The following is a 13,422-nucleotide window of genomic DNA, read 5'->3' on the forward strand; positions in this document are numbered from 1 at the left end:
GATTCAATTAGCTCTATATTATTCTCTTTCGGCTCAGAACGAATGCGTGCAATTTCTAATTCAGTTTTTGTTCTCTCGAGCTCCTTTGGCTCAGCACGAATACGTGCAATTTCTAGTTCAGTTTTCGCTCTCTCGAGCTTTAAATTCTCTAACTTTAATTGTTTTGATTCTTCAGACTTGCGCTCTTCTACTACTAAATTTACAAGATCACTAACAATTTCAGAGTCAGTTTTATATTTTTCACAACTTTTAATTATATCAATTAAGTTTACCACAGTCATATCATCACTAATCTCTAGATCTAGTTCACAGGCAATAAGCCTTAAATCATCTTTTTTACAATTCTTAAACATGGTAAATTAAAGTATTTTATTAAAAAATCAAAACAATCCTACTTTGAATGGGAAAGCACGAATCCACAGTTTTCTCGAAACACTGTCCACAATGGTTATCTCTTGGAACTCGAAACGAAACTCTTTTTGTTAATTATTTTAATTTTACTGATTGTTCCTTCTGGTGAGCGGACCACTCATGTCGACGCTCAGGTAAATAAAAGCTCGCTCAATAAAAGAAAGAAGTGGACTGTAATTTTATGCACAATATTTATTTCTTATTATTTGGAAGATAGCTTTTTTGTAGCTCGTTACAGCTCTGCTTCCACACACACTTTTTTTCTCAGTGTTGCAAGTTATACTAGGTGGCGGTACAAATCCGTGCGGATATAGAATAAAATGACAATTTTTTTTAAAGTTTGTTTAACGCCATTATTATTAGCTTTTTGGAATGATTTTACACATTGTCATTTTCCTGCGTTCTCTAAATAATTAATATAAACTATATTATTCAATCTGAGCTGTTTAATATAGTCTTGTGATTAATAGCACAAAGACCAACTAAAAATGAAATGGAACATGGAAGTAAAAGCTATAAAATTACAAATTGTAATTTTTCTGGCACTTGAAGCCAAGGAATAATTGCAAACTGCTAAATGCTTGCTAACTATTGTACATTGCTCTCTATAAGGTATTAATTAGAGTTACCTTAATAAACTAGTATTTTTTTAAAAAAAAATATAGTAATCCAATCCAAAGGGTTAAAAATAAAAAAAAAAAATTTCCTATGTGTCGTATTTTCTGAAAATTACCCATATATTCTACTTCGTAAAGAATTCATTTTTTTATATATTATTTTGGCTGCACATATTATAATTTGCGGTGAACAGATGAATTTTTATTGATATTTTATACGTGAATTTTTGACAATAACGGTGGTTTTGTTTTAATGTTCTTTTATTTGAATTTCTCTTATCTCCCAATCGAAGGGAAGCGATCAACGACGTTTATGTCTTGCCTTTATTTTGATCTCATTTAGATCACTGGTTGTGATTTTTAGTTTTAAATGAAGCTTACGGTGAAAATTTCTATATTAGATTATTTTATCAAAATTAACCGAAATGAGATTACTTGTATGTATGTAACTGGTTTAATTAAATTACTTCTAGTTAATAAATTCCTCAATCACAAAACACCCCCCATAAAAAAAACTATACCTACGTGCTTGATCCAAGGGTCTGATTTTTCAGTGTAACATCACTAAGGCTTAGCGAGGCCTAACAGTGGTGTAACATACCATTAAGCCTAGCTAGCTAAGCCTAAATTAGTGGTGCAATATATTATTAAGGTCTAGCGAAGCTTAACATGTTGGCGCATTAAACATGCCAGTAAAATCTACTTAAGCCTAACCAAGCTGTGTTGCATATCATTCAGGTTAGCCTGGACCTAACTTGTCAGTGTAACATTTCGTTTTGACCTATTGAGGGAGAGTAACACATTAAGACCTAGTTAAGCCATATATAATCCATTCCTACCTAACTCGAATTCAACAATAATTACACAAATTGTAATGATTCAAATTATTTTATTTCATTGTGGTTCAGTGAGTTGAATCTAAACAGAAACTTAGAAAAAAAATAATAAAAATTGTTTGCGCTCAGCGCCATCTGGTATTATAAATCCTCAACACTCCCCACTTGAACTCCTCTGAGTTCACTAAAATTTTAAACATAAAAATTAGACAAAAATAACTTAAACATATTAAAAACAATAACATTTAAATGCAAATAAATTTGAAATGAGATGCAAATATTCACTTGAAAGAAAATTTAAAAAAAACATAAACTATTAAAGTTTATCATTGTTCATTTCAGTCATTGAGTTCTAAAGGATAAATAAGTTGTACTGGGCGTTTATATTCGCCGTTGAATTTGCGAATAAGGCAAGATCTTACAAGTCCATCACGCCCTTGAAATACTTTTGTTATAATACCTATGTCCCATAATAGTTTTGATTTTGTGGTGCCCTTCATCAAAACCACATCTCCCACTTTCAAACATTTTGTTAGGTTAGGAGAAGTAAAATTGTATGCAGATCTCAAATTAAACAAATAGCGCTCCCCCCAGCGCTTCCATAAATTAGCCAATAATGTAGCTTGGTATTCTTTTCTTTTTATAAGAATCTTTTTGGTGGATTCTCTATGGATGGTTTCTATGAAATGGGCTGGATACTCTGCCTTTTCTTTACCAGGGGTTAAAAATTGTGATGGGGTAAGAATTTCCGGTTCACCAATTTCGTCAGTGACGTAGGACAAGGGTCGAAGATTAACGATGGTTTCGATTTTAGTCAATATAGTGGTCATCTCTTCAAAATTTAAAAGAGCTTTTCGAAGTATTTTCTTTAGAGGCTCTTTGACACTTTTTACCAATCTTTCATAAAATCCTCCCCACCAAGGGGCAAGTTGGACGATGAATTTCCAGGATATTCTTTTAGCAGCAAGAAAGTTTTTAAATTCTGAATTTTCCAAAATATCAAATAGTCTATGAAGCTCTTTATCGGTACATTTAAAAGTCTTGGCGTTGTCGGAGTAGATTGTATGACAACCACCTCTTCTAGAGAGAAATCTTCTGAATGCGAGCAGAAAAGTTGAAGTAGACATGTCTGTGACTAATTCAAGATGTATTGCTCTCGTGACTGCACATGTGAACAAGGCTATATATATGATTTCTCTATTCCATTTTCACCCTTGATGTAGATTGATCCGGCAAAATCAATTCCGCATACGGTAAAAGCAGGAGTTTCACTAATTCGATCTTTTGGAAGCTGTCCAGTCATTTGGGTAGAAGGCTTGGCTGTATATCTGCGACAAATCAAACATTTTGAGACAACCTTTTATACTAATTGTCTTCCTTTAGGCACCCAAAATCTTCTCCTAATTTCTACTAGAGTGCTCTCTACTCCAGAATGAAATACATTTTCGTGTTCTCGCTTGACAAGCAACTCTGCAAATTTAGACTGTCTTGGTATGATTATAGGCTTTTTCTCATCAAAAGAATAATCTCCTTCGTCCAATCTTCCTGTGATTCTCAGGATACCTTTTTCATCAAGATAAGGAGCTAAAATGAAAATAGAAGAAGCTGGAATAAGCAAACTAGATTGGAGAGCTCGTATCTCACTTTCAAAGAATTTTGCTTGAGTAAGCTTTACTAGTATATCTTCAGAATTTCGGAGCTCTTCTGCAGTCAAAGTGTCCATATTGGTTTAACTTTCTTTAAACAGTTCAAATATCGCTTTACCCACGCTATGATTCTAACAACTTTTTTCGAGGTTGCTAAAGTTAGCGATATTTATCAACTCAAGTTCTTCACCATCTACACATTTCATAACGGTGATTTCATTTTTACGATACTCAATGTGTTCATCATTTTCTTTGAAGAGTTTCAGTTCTGGCCACATTTCGGTCGGAAGGGACAACCAAGGTGGACCCTTCCACCAAATGTCGGAATTCTTCAATATACTCATGGAAGCACCTCTACTAATAAGATCGGCAGTGGAACCAGTCCTTAGGTTGAGTAATCTCTTGAATTTCTTCCAATCGGTGACGCACAAATTGTTTAAAACGAATGGCAGGAGTTTTTACCCAACAACACACAATAGAGGAATCGCACCAAAAGAAACTGCCACACGGAATTTTTATGGCTCTAGTAATAGTTCGAAATAATCTAGTAGAGAGGAGGGCACCTAATAGCTCAAGTCGTGGTAATGTAATCATTTTGAGGGGCGCAATTCTACTTTTAGCTGAAACAAATCATGTAGAAATATGCCCATCATTAGTAGTTTCTGATCTGATATATGCAACTGTACCATAACCCTTTAAGCTGGCGTCAGAGAAGATATGTAACTGTGAACTTATAATTTCTTTGTTACCTGCTTCGAAAAAATAATAACGCGGTATTTTCAAATCATTAAGTTCACCGAATTGTTTACATATTTCGCGCCACTGATTTTCCATATCTAAGGGTAGCTCTTGATCCCACTCCAATCCGCTTTTCCAAATGCTTTGAACTAGAGATTTTAGAAGCATTGTAAAGGATCCCAAAAATCCTACTGGATCAAAAATACGCCCAATGATTTTCAAAATAAATCGTTTTGTTATTTGCCCTGTGTCTATCAATTTTAACAGATATTTGAACTCAAAGTAAAATAAATCTCTTTTAGGATCCCAACAAACTCCCAAAACTTTAAATGGAAAGCCTGATTGACCTAACGATTCCTTTTCATTCTGAACATCTATACCTGCATTCTTCCATAATTCACGTAATTTTTTATCATTTGTTTGAAACTTTCTCAATACCATGCCCGAATCCCGAAATATTTCAACACAATCAGAACTTATTTGAAATGCTGTATCTGTACTGTCACTTCCCCCTATGACGTCATCGACATATACCCTTTCATTTAGTAATTCATACGCAAGAGGCTTTGATTTTGCAAACTTTTTAATATGCTCTTTAATAGTAGCCGCTAAGAGAAAAGGGCTACAGTTGATACCAAATAGTACGCGGCAAAATCTATAAATTACTGTAGTGTAGACGAATCATTATCGGGGTCATCTGACCAAAGAAATCTTGTGGCATCTCGATCTTCTACATTAATCCCTATTTGTAAGAAAGCTTGTTGAACGTCCCCTATAAAAGCAATCTTGTTTTCCCGAAACGCTAGCATAAGTTCATATATATCTGGGTATAAATTTGGCCCAATATACAAATAATCGTTAAGAGACAATTCATATTTTTTATGCGCGGAACCGTCAAATACAATCCTTAATTTGCTAGTTAGTTTATCGTTTCTTGTAACCGCCCTATGTGGTAAATAACATTGTTTATAATTTTGGGGATCAGTGTTTTTAACTTTCTCAATTATCCCTTCATTTTCGTAAGTTTTTATAATTTTTTTTATATTCTTCAAACAAGGATTTATCATTTTTAAATCTCCTTTTTAATTTGTCAAACCTCTCTGAAGCCAGCTCAAAGTTATCATTTAACAAATGTTTTGTATTTGGTCTCCAGAGAAGTCGCACACTATACCTATTATTTTCAAAATGCAAATCAGAATTAAAACCTTTTAACAATTCACTTTTATTATCAACATTTTCTTCGTTCATAGTATTTATTCCTAATCCTTCAAGGTTCCAAAACAAAGAATAATCAACATCAGATATTATAGTATTGTTTACAATCCTACTTAATTGGCAATTATTCATGAATCTCCCTTGAACCACAAAACCAAATAAACTATCGGTTGCAACGAGCCCTTTTCCCAGCCTCAAAGACGTATCAAAGATTACGTCATGTAGGAAATCGGCGCCGATCAAAATGTCTATATCAGCAATTTCTCCGGTATCCGAAAGAAAAATATTATTTTTCCTTGCTAATTGTTTAATTCTCTCATGGGGTGCGGCTATTTTCCCACACGTTATTTTTTCTACTACAAATGCTTCAATGCACACATTTAATTTTTTATCGTTTTTGTTCTGAAGATTCACTTTCACTAAATCATAAGAACACCCCTTGGAAATTTTTTCTCCAAAACCGAAAACATGCAACCGTTCAGTTTTAATGGTCCTGAGGTTCAACTCATTACAAATATCACGTTTCAAAAAACTGCGATGGCTACCAGAGTCAAATAAAATTCTAACCAACTTCTTTACATTACCATATCAATTTTTTTAAGACTCTCATTACTATGTTTAGCTATGTTATAGCTATTCCAAAAACTGTGCCACTCACAGGCATCACCAAAAAAACTTGTTTATCTCCAATTTAGGTAATTTAACGTTAGCAACGTGCGAGATATTTCCATAAGTTATATTTTCTTGTAAATTATTGTTACCACTATTAACCGTTACTTCCTGTCTTGTAGTCTGGCATTTCAGTAAATATCTTTCAATTTTGCCTTTATAAGCCACTACTCGATCTTGATACTCTTGACTTTGTATGATTTCACTTTCAAATTCCTCGCTGTTTTCAAAATAATTTTCAATTTTCAAATCAAGAGCCTTTAAAGCTTCGTTTTTTTCATTTAACTGATTAAGATAATCAAACAAAGTATCATCAGGATGTATTTCTAATAACAATTTGCCAATTTTATTTATTAATTTTGTAATCAGATGTCTGATTACAGCTCTTTTGGACTTTAATTTTTCCATCCATTCCATTTCCATAAATCATCCATTATAAACAGCTCGCACGTTAATATAATAAATACAATACAATTAATAAATACAATACAATTAATTAATAAAATATCAAAATAAATTACCGACTTAAGGGAGACCAAAACAAAACAAATGTTAACTTACATTTCATGCAGGTGGCCTATTTTTCGGCCGGTGTAGCACCATAACTCGAATTCAACAATAATTACACAAATTGTAATGATTCAAATTATTTTATTTCATTGTGGTTCAGTGGGTTGAATCTAAACTGAAACTAAGAAAAAATAATAAAAAAATTGTTTGCGCTCAGCGCCATCTGGTATTATAAATCCTCAACACTACCTAAGCCTAATATGATAGAAAATATGTAATTAAAGAAAAGCTAAGCTTAATGGGGTGGTTTAACATACCACTTAAGTCTACTTAAGCCAAGCCTAGCGTTCGCGTGCAGATCGTCGGGCTACCGTAGCGGGGGTGCCATCCCCTCTGCAGAGGATCAAAATTGTGATGGCATGTCTTCGGATCATCCTCCACGGATGTTTCCCAGACCGTCGCCAATAGCCCATTGTGCAGCTCTAGTGCGACGTAAATGAACAACAACAACAAGCCTAGCAATGTTAAATGGCATTCAGGCTCAGCTAGGCCTAGCTTGTGTATGTAACATAGCAATCAGGCCTAGTTAAGCATAAATTGATCGAGTGTTTAATTAAGACCTAGCCAAGCCTAATGGAGTGATGTAACATACCATTAAAGTCTACTTAAGACTAACCTAGTGGTGTTGCATATTATTCAGGCTTAACTCGGCCTTACTTGTCTGTGTAGGGCATTTAGGCTTAGCTAGGTCTAACTTTTCAGTGTAACATATCATTAAGGCTTAGTTAAGCAAGCCTAATTTACTAGAGTATACCGTTAGAGCCTAGCTAAGCCTAATGGAGTGGTGTAACATACCATTAAAGTCTACTTAAGCCTAACTTAGCGGTGTTATATAGCATTCAGGCTTAATTAGGCCTAACGTTAGGCCATTAGGCAACGTATATCATTTAGGCCTATTTGAGGAGTATAACATATCATTAGGCCTAACTGAGACTAATTTGATAGAAAATATATAATTAAGGCCCAGCTAAGCCCAATAGGGCGTGTAACATACAATTAAAGTCTACTTAAGCCTAGCCTAGCGGTGTAACATAGCTTTCAGGGTTAGCTAGGCCTAACTTATCTGTGTAACATTGTAACATATCATTAAGACTTTACGTAAAAATTGAGGTATTTTTGAGGCATAAATGAGATATTTTTCAAAGGTAGGTATCAGTGGCGTATCTAGGGTATGGCAAGTATGGCGAATGCCATAGGCGCATTATTTCAAAAAGGCGCAAAATCGATCAACATCAACGATTTTTTAACTTAAAAATTTTATTAAGTGTTTTTTTTTTAAATTTATATATATATATATATAACAGAGAGAGAGAGTTAGTTAGAGGGGGAATTAAAATCAAGTATACAACCATTTAACCATTTCATGTGGGCTCGAAAAGAAGACATCGTCTTTTGAGGGACTCTTTTTGTCACTGGGAGAGTGAAGTATGAAAGGGAACCGTTAATTGTAAAACAAAGTAGGTGACAAGCGTCAAACAATTCAGGTTAAATATAATTTGTAATTGTTCATGAATACATTCACGTTAAATACTAAAATAAGTAACTGAAAAAAATATCTTTGTCCTTTCTGCTGTTATATTTACGACGATTTCGGCCAAAACAAAATTTTAATTATAAAATCATAATTTAAAGAATAATGCTTAATTTTTAATAATTATTACTCTCGTTGCTAACTTTTTGATACATTCCAATAAAATATTTTTAATTTTAGAAAATTTCCTAAATAATTCCCATTAAATTTTCATCAAAGTCCTTTTACTAAAAGTCTTTTAACCACATATATAATTTCAAATGCATTTAAAATTTTCGAAAATGTAGCTTATCATTGCTTCTCAACAANTGTAAAACTTTAAAATATAATTGTGCTTAATTAAACAACTTCTTAGAATTTTTATTGACAATTGAAAAAACGCAATAGAATCTTCTATAAATATGATAAAAAAGGTATTTTAATTTCTTACCGATGAGGATTTCGAATACACGTGAATGCATAACAATTAAAAAGAGATAATTTTATTGTTATATTTAATATTTATTTATTTATCAATTTTTTTTTTAAAAAAATTCAATTCAATCTTTTTGTGATATTGTCAAAAGAGTTAAATACTTCAAACAATGCTTTTATTTTGAATTGGATAAAAAAAAAAAGAATTTTTATATTTTAGTAAGGGCGCCAGTAAGAGGTTTGCCATAGGCGCTTCTTTCCATAGATACGCCTCTGGTAGGTATATATATCTATATGTCCGTGTGTCTGTGCATTACGAAACTAAGAATAAATTAAAATATATATTTAAATAACTTTGACAAGCGAATAATAAGACCGACCCTAATTGTTGAGAATAAATAATACCTTTAAACTTTTTAACAGCCTAAAAATACTTATAGGTTCACAAAAATGATTTTTATATTTAATTGATCTCATAAAATTATTTTTTAGCATTGCAGACTAATTTATCTTATACAATAATTGATGTCAGTCCACTTAATGTTCCGTTTTAACAAAACTTTATAATTTTGATTAACTATTAGCTTTCAATTAGCTAACTTTTTTTTCTCATTCAGTTATAAATTAACACTGAATTATATGGTAGTGATACTCATTGGTAGGACTTTTCATTTTCCACGCTTTTTTTTCACTAAATGCAGGTCGGTTCTCATCTTCTAATTTACTTCGTTCTTACACCACCTGTCTGTATATATTAATTTTAATAGCTTATTATTTGATTTTGGCTTAATAGTTTACAGTTCTTTTTCTCTTGTTGAAAAGTTACATATCTCACTTGTTAAAGAAATTAGCATAAGTTCTACGAATATTAAAACAATTTTTTAAAATTAATTTTATTGGAAGCAGAACGGGATGTCTAAGTGTTAGTAAAACAAGGATGAATCACTATAAAACACTCCAAAACGTAATATTTACAAAAAAAAAAAAAAAAAAANAAAAAAAAAAAAAAAAAAAAAAAAAAAAAAAAAAAAAAAAAAAAAAAAAAAAAAAAGCTGATGGTGAGTTTTAGGTGCTCTAGCGCAGCTGTAATTCATTATGGTTTTATAAAACCTGGCTCATCGATCACAATAGACTTATACTGCAATTAATTACACAAAAAATGCAAAAACTAAAGATATTAATCAACAGATCGTTTCCTGTCTTATTACATGGCATTGTCAAACCACACGGGCAAAAATACAGGAATCGGAACTTCTACATCATCTTCCATACTCACTAAACCTAGTCCTCACTTCTTTCCAAATTTGGACAACTTTGTTATCGAAAACAAATGCAGCAAAATTGACCCCAGGAATTCATTGACCGAAAGGGTTTTATCTCACTTGTTTGAAGAACCTGTTGCTGACATAGATAAGAGCACATATTGATGACTGAAATAGTTCCTTATATCTGTAAAATATCGACAAACTTTTTTTTCTGCAAATTTTATACTTGACAGTCTTATAGATGATTAGATAAAAGATAAGTTAAAATAATGTAACAAAATAAAAAGAACTAATGAACCTGCCTAAATGTTATCATGTACATATATTTCGAACTATATGAAAAGAAATTTAACTTAAGTACCAAATCTCTGAAAATCATCAGTGTGAAAAGCTAAGCAGGGTATACAAGCATAAATATAGGCCGTGGTTGCCAGTGGTTAGAGAATCGGTCTCCGGTCCGGAAGGGCCGGGGCTCGATTCCCAACTTCCTTAAGACGCACCGAGTACATGTGATATACGTGAGCATTAGGTCGATCGTTGAACAGTGCCATGGGTACAGGAATCTGGGGAAATTTTCCTTTCCCTTTAGATCTATGTCTAAACTGAGGAAGTGGCCTCACGAATGAATGGTGTTGTCATCTATCCATGGGTCTCTGAACTAAGACGTACTTTCACCCTAGTGGTGCTCTCTGGTTGAACAAAAAAGCGCACTTTCTTATCCAGGAGTCATTAGAAACAGCATAAATACTCACATAAATCAAGAAGTTGGGGCACGCTATTCATGGGACTAATGTAACAGGCATTCAATCCACTTTTCTTTGTGTAGAAGATGATCTTTTCTCAACAAATATTAAGTAGCCCTTCAGTTTCGTCCATATTAGGAAGCTTAGTTTATTGAATTTTAATTTATCAAGTTTTGTTCTTGGAGATCAAAATGCTCTCTTGCCGACCTGTGTCTGTGCCAAGAGCCCTTTATCAGCTTTTTTCCCCCCACAACTTGTGGATGGAGACCTAAAATGAATTAAAACAGTTATATCCAGCCAATGTTTCATGTTTATTAAATTTGTGAATCATATTTTTTATTTTCGCAAAGCTAAAAACTAATTTTACCCCCTTCAAGATCACGATCCCATACATGTGATCACGCGATTCTCCCTCCACGATCCACGATATCAGATATGAAACGAGCCTTTCTGAAATTACACGAACGGGATCTCAATACGATTATCTCGTATAACATCTTGTAGGGGCCGTTCAAAAAGTACGTACACAAAAATGGAGAAATTTTAAACCCCTCCCCCCCCCTTCGTACGTTACCGTACATATGGTCTTACTCCCCCCCCTTAGAGTACGTACATTTTATTAGTCTACCCCCCTTTTTCATAAAAATTAAAATAATTCTGTTTTAAATAAAATTAAATATTCATTTAAGGAGTGTGTAGGAAAAAGTCAAATTTAAATTTGGTGTATGCTTATAGAGTACGTACTTTGTATAATACCACCCCCCCTCCCCATCGTACAAAACCGTACAAAATAGCGAAACCCCTCCCCCCCCTTCGGGATGTACGTACTTTTTGAACGGCCCCTGTATATATGTACTTAGTACGCATTTACTTTGAGTTTGCCGGAAAACTCTTCATTCTCGATCTCATTACGATTCTGTCGTATAACATCTTGTACTTAATACGCAATTACTTGCGGGAAAGAGCTTCATTCTCCAGCCACTGGTCCTGAAGGGGTTGAACGCATTTTTAACATTAAGGATCTTTCTAATTCTTCTTTTCATGATTCTTTCTTGAAATTACATATGGATCCTACTGGTCTAAGAATTGAATTTAAGTTGAACTCCAGAATCGATTATTTCCTTTGAATAAAAGGGTGAAGAAACATGTATGTTGAAATAAAACAATATTTTTAATCACTGACATATATTGAACATATTTTGGAACTGAAACATACACAAAGTATAAGTAATATTTAAGAAAAAATTCGGGTAGTACATATTTTAACCCTTTACGGTCATATTAAACTTATACATAGTTGTCAAACTGGTCGGAATTAATTTTTGCTGAACTAACAGAATATGCAAGATAATTATAATAATAAAAATTTTAAGGAAAAAAAAGCTATTACACTTAAACATAATTTGTAAAATATTATTCTGAATTTTATGTACGTATCTCCAAATCCTTTCGATTTTACTCTTTGACGCAGATGGTACACCGGTGTCCCTTTAATATATATATATATTTTTCTTACGCTCTAATTACAAGCAAAAGTATATAAAAGTTTAATAATTACTAAAAAAAAATTCTGTTTGATAATCGGAATTATATTTGTATTAAAATATAAAGACCAAAGAAAGCAGTTGAAAAAAGAATTTTCTTTCATTCATATTCAAAAATTTATCAATATTTGATTTTGTAAATTAAAGAAATTTCAGTGATAAATAATTGTTCCTCTTAAATCTAAATAATTGTAAATAAGGGCAAATTTGAGAAATTATTGTTAGGAAGATTTTACTTTTAACGCAGAGAAAGATACCAGTGTTTTATGCTGTATTTCATAACCATAAATAAATTCAAATGCTAAATATAATATTTTTCACTTGTTTTGACCTAAATTGATTGTAGTAATAGTTGAAAGTTGTCATAACGACAGCAAAGGGTTAAATTTGTTCTTGATATAAACTTTTTCCCAATTCTAAATAAGCGAAACTCACCTTTGAAATTTTAGTCCTAGAATACAGATGCATTCTTAAATCTGTTAAGCTTTCTATCACGAAATTGAGATTAAGCAATTAGAACTTCGAATATCAAAAAGTACGTGATCATCTACATGTAATCTGTAATCACGAGCCATAAAATTGATTTTGTTTACGTGTACATGTGACATACACATGTGACATATTCATGTACAATAGTGATTGAATTTTTGTAATTATGAGTTGAGTGAATAAGTACTCTTGCACGTTATAGTTTCAAGGAATAACTGAAGGATACAAATAAGCTTGAAATAAACTTCAGCTTTTTCAAAAACTAAAGAGAAATTTTCAAATATTTTCTTTCAAAATTAAATTAGGCAGTGAAGCTTACTTCTTTATTTACGAATTTACTTCTTTACGAACTTACTTTATTAACAAAAATTAAATACCGTTAAGCTCCGTATTTAATTTTCGTGAAATGTTGTTAGATATTTGATCATTTAACCCTTTGACGCAGAATTTTTATTAAACATATTTCTCAGACTTTTTTCATTATTTCGTATTAATTTAGGCCAAAATTTGTGAAAATATTATATTTAGGATTTTAATAATTTATGGTTATGAAATACGGCATAAAACAACGATGTCTTTTTTTTTTTTACGTTAAAGGTAAAATCTTCGAAACACGACTCAGTTCCTAACAAACATTTTTCAAATTTGTACTTATTTTCTATTATTTAGAGAGGTTATTTAGATTTGCCGTTATTTAGAGTCTAAAAGAAACAGTTATTCAACATTAAAATATC

General features: G+C 32.3%; 1 protein-coding gene across 1 annotated transcript; it reads right to left on the reverse strand.

Annotated features, from left to right (window-relative positions):
• Positions 1-2,202: 2,202 nt before the first annotated feature.
• Positions 2,203-2,991, reverse strand: LOC107448290 (uncharacterized). Its single transcript, XM_016063433.2, has one exon. The coding sequence runs from the start codon at positions 2,989-2,991 to the stop codon at positions 2,203-2,205; it is 789 nt and encodes a 262-aa protein (XP_015918919.2).
• Between the last annotated feature and the right edge of the window lie 10,431 nt (positions 2,992-13,422).

The sequence above is a fragment of the Parasteatoda tepidariorum genome, chromosome X2 (genome assembly GCF_043381705.1).
Source record: "Parasteatoda tepidariorum isolate YZ-2023 chromosome X2, CAS_Ptep_4.0, whole genome shotgun sequence".
Taxonomy (NCBI): Eukaryota; Metazoa; Arthropoda; class Arachnida; order Araneae; family Theridiidae; genus Parasteatoda; species Parasteatoda tepidariorum.

Excerpts from the sequence above, each read along its gene's own strand:
- LOC107448290 (XM_016063433.2), bottom strand. The coding sequence starts at position 2,991 with ATGTCTACTTCAACTTTTCTGCTCGCATTCAGAAGATTTCTCTCTAGA.